General features: G+C 38.5%; 2 protein-coding genes across 2 annotated transcripts; both read left to right on the plus strand.

Moving 5' to 3' along the window:
- Nucleotides 1–420: 420 nt before the first annotated feature.
- LOC116108471 (photosystem I chlorophyll a/b-binding protein 6, chloroplastic-like) lies at nucleotides 421–2,542 on the plus strand. Its single transcript, XM_031394721.1, has 5 exons — nucleotides 421–492; nucleotides 630–791; nucleotides 1,473–1,510; nucleotides 1,826–2,340; nucleotides 2,475–2,542. The coding sequence occupies exons 1-5, from the start codon at nucleotides 446–448 to the stop codon at nucleotides 2,490–2,492; spliced, it is 780 nt and encodes a 259-aa protein (XP_031250581.1). The 5' UTR covers nucleotides 421–445; the 3' UTR covers nucleotides 2,493–2,542.
- A 623-nt stretch (nucleotides 2,543–3,165) lies between these two features.
- On the plus strand, nucleotides 3,166–5,128 carry LOC116108437 (pollen receptor-like kinase 3). The gene is made up of 2 exons (XM_031394689.1): nucleotides 3,166–4,486; nucleotides 4,569–5,128. The coding sequence occupies exons 1-2, from the start codon at nucleotides 3,166–3,168 to the stop codon at nucleotides 5,126–5,128; spliced, it is 1,881 nt and encodes a 626-aa protein (XP_031250549.1).
- The last annotated feature ends 2,682 nt before the right edge of the window (nucleotides 5,129–7,810 follow it).

The raw sequence follows: 7,810 nt of genomic DNA on the forward strand, positions 1-7,810 counted from the left end.
CCTCTATGTATTTAACAGTTAGAATTGTTTTATATAAACCAATACAAAGAATTTTTTTTCTTGATCATTTTGATTGATTTTATTTATTAAACAAAAAAAAGTGCACTTTTCAATATATTATTATTTTTTGTCTATTTATATTCTTATTTATACACTAAAGTAAAAACACATGTTACAAGTCTTTTAACTTTATGATGATGTTAACTCACATACATATGGAGAGTGAGGCTCTCCTGCAGCATTTCACTTTAACTCCCATTATTTGTCGCCTTATGACTACATGTGTCAAATTTTTATTGGATATAGTTTTCCTTTTTCAAGTAGTACAATGACAATCTTCATGACGCATCTATGCATGTCTTGAGTAATAAGCCCTTCATCAAAGCGGGAATTGCCACACGCTTATTTAGACACCTTTGTCCAGTCTAGAGGCACTTTCTCATCCATGGCACTATCCATTTCTTCTACTGCACTCTCAACCCTCCCAACAAGGTCATTTACAGCTGTTTCTCAACCATTTTATTTTCTCTGCAAAGCTATAATTTTTTTTTTTCTTTTTCTTTTTCCTGCTTGTTACTGCAAATGATCTTCTTTGTTGATTTCTTAATTTTTTTTTTGTTGATGAACAGGGACTTATCTCAAAAGTTCTTGCCACTGAAACCTCCAACATGCTTAGCAGCAAGAACTCATGTGAATGCAACAAAAGGGGTGTCAAGTGTATGTGAACCACTCCCTCCGGATAGACCACTGTGGTTCCCTGGCAGTACAGCACCCGAGTGGCTTGATGGCAGGTAGCTTTTGCTTTCATCTAATCCGCCGGAATTCAAACAGAATTCCGGCCAGTTCGATAAATTGGTACTCTAAAACATGGAAACTCATGTGTTTGGAACCACTATTGATAAATAAATAGCTTAAATCATAATGGCCACAAGAATGGCAAATGCAAAATTGAAAAAGTGATTATAATGAGAACTGGACAGAGCTTATCTGGACACTGCGGTTATGTCCTTTCTGCATACTTTCAGTTCTTTTGATTTTTATTAAAGCATGCTTGAACATTGTTTTTATGCTTTCTTCATCTTTTATTGGTAAGAAAACTTGCCTTTTCATATTTAGACACTAGTTTCCTGCATAACTTTCACTTTGAATAAGGTATTACCAATGGCATTATTACTTTCAAAAACAGTTTTCCTGGTGCCTAAAGAAGGGAAAGCTAGCAATGATTTTAACAAAGTTCCTTAGTGGAGTATTATCAAGCAGAAAGTTAATAAAATATACACTGCTAATACATACTTTATTTAATTCAATCCTTTTTGTCTATTTTTTTTTTAAGTGGCAGCAAAAGCATGTAGAAACAATTTCTAGTAGATTTTGCTTGGAATGCTTGAGTATGTTAGTATGAGTTTATGAGACTAGAATAGGCTAGTTTTGTTTGGATCATGGAGTATGACTTTTCTCTTTGCTGTTGACAGCCTCCCTGGAGATTATGGCTTCGATCCTCTTGGATTAGGTAATGAGTTTTGAGTCAACTTCCTATAAGAATATACTGAACTTCTGAAAAAACTCTGATTTTCAGAACCTGTTCATGCTAATTCTAGTAGATACATCTCTGGTATTTAGTTTTCGATGAGAAATGTTTTACAGATGACTTTATGGAGGTACAGTTGTATAATCTGTGGTATGAGATGGAGCAGCAGTAAGCTTAATTTTCATGGTCCAGGATTTTGTGGCATATATTAACCTTTATCCCTCAGAAGTAGCTCTTCCTCCAAAGATGCTGATATCATTTGATATCATTCATTATGTTTTGGCGATTGTCTTCCAGGTTCTGATCCAGAGTTGCTTAAATGGTTTGCACAAGCGGAGCTGATGCACGGCAGGTGGGCAATGCTGGCTGTGGCCGGAATTCTCATACCAGAATGGCTTGAGAGCCTAGGCTTGATTGAGAACTTCTCATGGTATGATGCTGGTTCTCGCGAATACTTTGCAGATCCCACAACCTTGTTTGTAGTGCAGTTGGCGTTGATGGGTTGGGTTGAAGGCAGAAGATGGGCTGATATGATTAAACCAGGGAGCGTCGACATTGAACCAAATCTCCCAAACAAGAAGAAGCCAACACCAGATGTAGGTTACCCAGGAGGGTTGTGGTTTGACCCCATGATGTGGGGAAGAGGGTCCCCGGAGCCTGTGATGGTGTTGAGGACCAAGGAGATCAAGAACGGGCGTCTTGCCATGCTAGCATTTGTTGGCTTCTGCTTCCAAGCCATATACACAGGGGAAGGACCCCTGGAAAACTTGGCAGCCCATATTGCAGATCCTGGTCATTGCAACATTTTTTCGGTAACGCTTCCTAGATTCCCTAAAATTAATGAATTACATATTCATGTGGCAGAAGATGGATTAAACATTAGTTTCTGAACTTACAATCCCAAAATGGAGAATTAATGTGTTATTACACATAAATTCGTTTGCAGGCTTTCACAGGACGTTGATGTCAGAGTACCCTTCAAAGAAGAATTCCACATTGCTATAGAGCCAACAGTATTGTCATTCATCATGAGCAAGAACAATTGTATATAACAAGATTACAAGAATCCCAGAAGAGCTCTAGAGTTCCAATATTTAACTCCTATGACTACAGTTTTCATAAATTTCCATTTTGGTTATAATCCAAGGTAATTAAACATGTTGATGATAAGCATTCCATGTCTAATTATTGATTGACTCAGACGTTCAAAGGGAATTAAAAAGGAAGAAAAATAACCTAATTTCATTCCCAAAAGAATAGTTTGATCACCAATCTGAAACTGGAAGATTGTACACTTAAAACTTTTTCTTATTCTCAATGAAACCTCGATGTAAGGATTCAAATGTGACCTGGGTCCAGGGATGAATCCATAAAAAATTTATAATAATAAAAGTCCTTAAAATAGTGGGTGACAAGGTCAACGAAGTTGTGGAGCACTAGCCTCCTCTCTTTCTCTATCAAATTCTATTTTTAGAAATATTTCTGGTAAAGCGTGTAGACCTGCCAGTTCCTTCTCCAATTGTTTCCAATGCGAACAATGACACATCCTAAGCAAAAGGAAAGGCAGCCCAAGCAAAAATTCAATCCAACCTCTCCGAACAGTACGGCTCCCGAGCTGTCCCATTTCCCGCTCAGAAATGATCACGGCGGCTGTTCCTGTTCGCCTCCTCATTATTATTGTTCTTTCTCTTTTCACCCTTACCTTCTCCATAACCGAAAATGAGGCTCTCCTCAAACTCAAAGATTCTTTTTTATCAACTGGTGTCTTGGATTCTTGGGTTCCACACACCAATGCTTGTAAGGATAAGTGGGCTGGTGTCGTTTGTTCCAAAGGAGCGGTTTCAGGAATTAATCTTCGAGATATGGCTATCGGGGGAGTTATCGACGTTGATGCCTTAAACGAGATTTCTGGCCTTAGAACCATTGGTTTCCAGAACAATTCTTTCTCAGGTCGCATCCCGGATTTCAATAAGCTTGGTGCGTTGAAGGCTCTTTTCTTGTCAAAAAATCAGTTTTCGGGTGATATTTCAAGTGAATTTTTTTCCCGCATGACATCTATGAAAAAACTTTGGCTTGATAATAACAAATTTACGGGAAAAATACCCGATTCCGTAACGAAACTACCCAATCTCATAGAACTCCATCTTGAAGGCAACCAATTCTCAGGTCCAATTCCAGCACTGAAACAAACCACAGCCATTACATCGTTGGACCTCTCATACAACAAACTGGAAGGAGAAATCCCGGAAAGCTTTTCAAGATTCCCCGCTGATTCATTTCGAGCAAATGATAAACTTTGCGGAAAACCACTAAATAATAATTGCACTACAAAAGTAAACCATTCATCGACGCCTGAAGGGCCTGGACCGCTACCCAGCGAACAAGCAAATTCATCTGGTGAGGTCGGAACCGATGAGAAGAGCCACAAGTTGGTGGTGGCAGCTGTAATGCTTGCGTTTCTGATATTTTTCATGGTGATGTTTGTACTCTATGCAAGGTATAAGGAACGCGATGATTTTCGCGTGTTGGAAAAGGAAGACCTTAATGATGAGATGGAACCTCGCGTACCTGGTGGTGAAAGCACCATGGGAAAGCGTGGCTCGAAATCATCAAACCGTGGGGGAAAATCAATCGGTACTGATCTGGTGATGATAAATGATGAGAAAGGTCCGTTCGGGTCGTCGGATTTGATGAGGGCGGCGGCTGAGGTGCTAGGCAGTAGTGGTTTGGGATCTTCCTATAAGGCTGCAGTGGACAATGGATTGACTGTGGTGGTGAAGAGGATGGGAGAGATGAATAGAATCGGATCAAGAGATGATTTTCACGCTGAAATGGAAAGATTGGGGGCATTAAAACATCCTAATATATTGACGCCTTTGGCCTACCATTACCGCCGTGAAGATAAGCTCATTATCTCTGAATACATTCCTAAAGGCAGCTTATTATACCTCCTCCATGGTAATATATTTACCTTCTCATCACTTTCGATTTAATATTTCATTCATCTTAAACATTAATTAAGAAAAAAATTATTATTCAGGTGATCGCGGGATTGGTCACGCTGAGCTGAATTGGCCTACCCGTCTGAAGATAATCAAGGGAATTGCAAGTGGAATGGGTTTCATTCATTCAGAGTTTGCATCGTATGAACTGCCGCATGGAAATCTCAAGTCCAGCAATGTTCTTCTGAACGAAAATTATCAGCCATTACTAACGGACTATGCCTTTCATCCACTAATCAATCGACACATTGCAACACAAGCATTGTTTGCGTACAGAACCCCGGAGTATATTGAAAAGCAGCAAGTTTGTCCCAAGTCTGATGTTTATTGTGTGGGGATTATCATTCTTGAAATTCTGACAGGAAAGCTTCCAAGTCTATATCGGAACAATGGGAAAACTGATGTTTTGGACTGGGCCCGTTTGGCTATATCTCAGGGGAGAGAAATAGACTTAATCGATCCAGATATAGCAAGTACATCATCGCTTGGTATGATGGCGCGACTCCTCCAGATTGGGGCTGCTTGCACTGAAAGTAAACCTGAGCATCGACCAGACATAGGTGAAGCCATAAGGAAGATAGAAGAAGTACAAGTTTGAGGAATTGATGTCTCGAGGGTCGAGACTAGTGCGTTTCTAGGAAAGAAGAGAGCAAAAAATCTCAAAAATACTGGATGCTTTTAGGATGGTGATCTAGGAAAGTAAACTTCCGATTCGGAGAATGTAAATTAAAGGGTTGTATTGTAGACGGCTTTGATTTGTGTGAAGAATCATGGTGTCATTTCTTCAAATTAGGGAAAGAAAATGGTAAGGTGAAATATTGGTTTTGTAAAGCAAAAGAGTTTCTTTATGTCAAAAACTATATTAAAAATTTTCTTTGTTAATATTTCAATTTAAAAAGATAAAGCTTCTTTTTGTACATTTGAATTACCTTTTTTTCAATTAAATATTTGAAATGTAAGTTATTGTATTCAATAAATTGCTTTGAGTTGGTAATAAGACTAAAATTGATTTTTTCTTAAAATGTAAACGACATATTCCCACCCAAGGTTTGACGAAATCCTAAGTTGGTATCCCTGGTTCCCTTTATTCCAAATTCTCACCCTCAAAGTGACAGAAAATTGTTGGATATAACAGTTAAGGGGTAAATTGGTCATTTTGCAGGAGGAGGCGCACATTAGCAGATCTTCGCCCCTAACAGTGCTCCGACGCACGTTAGTCGACGTCGACCCTGACATTTTTTTCCCTTTTCTAGCGATTCTTCAACCCAAAATCACCCTTGTCACCACCATTCAAACCCCCATACTCCCCTCTACAAAATCTTACCCTTCACAACCCCTCATCACTCGCTGATCGCCAGCCATAACAACAGCTACATGCGACTGGTTTTTTTTCTGTCTCAACCGGTGAACGACGATTAAACGATTACTGGGGACATATGAGTTTTGTAGAGTTGGAGACGCTGGTTGTAGTGGTGATATCCAATTGGATTTTCGTCGTCAGAATTGATCGGAATCTAGCGAAGAACAGCAAAATCCCGAGCCTCATGGCACCAGCGATCAGAAGGGCCAATGAGTTGGGAACCAGAGGCGTTTTGGATGATAGATGATGGGGAAGGTGATGGAGGTGACCAGGGGCTTCAACGCCATCGGAAACAGACCAGATCCAGCAAAAACTGAGAGGGCGCGTAGTCAACAAGGGTTTTATTGAAGTAATTTGAAAATAAGATGGTTAATTTTATAATTTTAGTAATTTAAGGGTTAAAACATAATTTATAATTTATTTGTTAAAGGCATTAAGGTAATAGCATCCTCTGTAATCTAAAAATGACTAACAGTGTTATTTTATGGGTGAGAATCTGGAATAAATAAAACTAGGGGCATCAACTGGGTTTCGTCAAACCTTGGGTGGGAATACGTTGTCAAAAATGCTATATCCACTGAAGAATTGCACCGAAACACGTGGAGGCCGCCATGTTGGAGGATTGAATACTGACATAAATGGACGACCGTCCAACGTTTTCGGATGGCTGTCCATAAAAAGTTGTTTAGTTTAAAAAAAAAAAAAAAANTTTTTTTATTAACATTTCAAATATTAATTCAATTTTAATACAATAAAATTGTAATATAAGAAAAATTAGATTTATTCATTCAATTGATGAAACTTTAGCATAAGAATAAATTATATTTTATACAAGACATGGAAATTTAAGAATAAGATTTCAGTATTTAATTTTTTTATATTTTACGTACCATAAAAAATAATAATAACAATGTGTCAAAAATTACGAAGTTTTATACATTTTAATATTTATGATTCAGAAGTATAGTTTAATATTATTGTGTAAAATTATTTGTAACAGTTCAATCATAATAGTTTAATTAAAAGAATTAAAAAAATGGGTGAAACTTGAAAAAAATAATTAATTTTTTTTTTTTTTTTTGGGCCAACCCGTCGGGTTGGCTACTGTAAACAAATAGCAACTCGGCCCGTTCGGGGGTTGCATGCGGGTTGGGTTCAACTCGACCCGCCTATAAGGCGGGCCGGGTTGAACCCTCTCTAATGCGGGCCGGGTTAGGGTTGACCCGTCTAACCTGGCCTATTTGTTCCACCTCTAGTGACTCACCACCGCCGGTCGTTGGCGTCAGTCACCGTAATAGTGCACGATTGGCGGGATATGGCCGGTCGTGCAACGTTAAGGCCTTTTCCGACCATGGATCACAGGTCCATGGTCGGAAACGGCTAAATCTGGCGTTTTTATGGCCATTTCATAGCTACATCTTTGACTGTTTTTCAGCCATGGATTTGTGATCCATGGCCATTTCTGACTTTGCTAGCGCACGATCGGCCATCTACAGCCAGTCGTGCGCTATTCTGTCGACTATCGACGGCAGTCGGAGGTGGTGGTTGGTTGCCGGCAGTGGCTTGGGGTGGGTGGAAGTGATTTTGCTATAAATTAAAGTTGTATATGGTTCGAGTGTTTTAGCAAAATTTCAAACGGAAGGGGTTAAAATAAATAATTCAAAAAATAATAATAATACAAAATACTATTATATTAATATGTAGAAAGAAGGACAATTTAGTAATCTATATAACATACCCACCCATTTATCCTCCCAACCAAATATATTATTCACTAATTTATTCGAACCAATTAAACACATTTGTTAAACATTCCCAGTAATCTTCAAGGTGATCTTTCTTTCTATTAATAGAATATACCCCTATAATAAAACATTATATGATCCAAACGCCTCTTAAAGTTTAAAAATTACAAAAAAA

This window comes from Pistacia vera, unplaced genomic scaffold (genome assembly GCF_008641045.1).
Source record: "Pistacia vera cultivar Batoury unplaced genomic scaffold, PisVer_v2 Contig1177, whole genome shotgun sequence".
NCBI lineage: Eukaryota > Viridiplantae > Streptophyta > Magnoliopsida > Sapindales > Anacardiaceae > Pistacia > Pistacia vera.

Coding starts and splice junctions, on each gene's coding strand:
- LOC116108437 (XM_031394689.1), top strand. CDS start 3,166: ATGATCACGGCGGCTGTTCCTGTTCGCCTCCTCATTATTATTGTTCTT. Junction 4,487..4,568: donor CTTATTATACCTCCTCCATG/GTAATATATTTA, acceptor ATTATTATTCAG/GTGATCGCGGGATTGGTCAC.
- LOC116108471 (XM_031394721.1), top strand. CDS start 446: ATGGCACTATCCATTTCTTCTACTGCACTCTCAACCCTCCCAACAAG. Junction 493..629: donor CTCTCAACCCTCCCAACAAG/GTCATTTACAGC, acceptor GTTGATGAACAG/GGACTTATCTCAAAAGTTCT. Junction 792..1,472: donor CCCGAGTGGCTTGATGGCAG/GTAGCTTTTGCT, acceptor TGCTGTTGACAG/CCTCCCTGGAGATTATGGCT.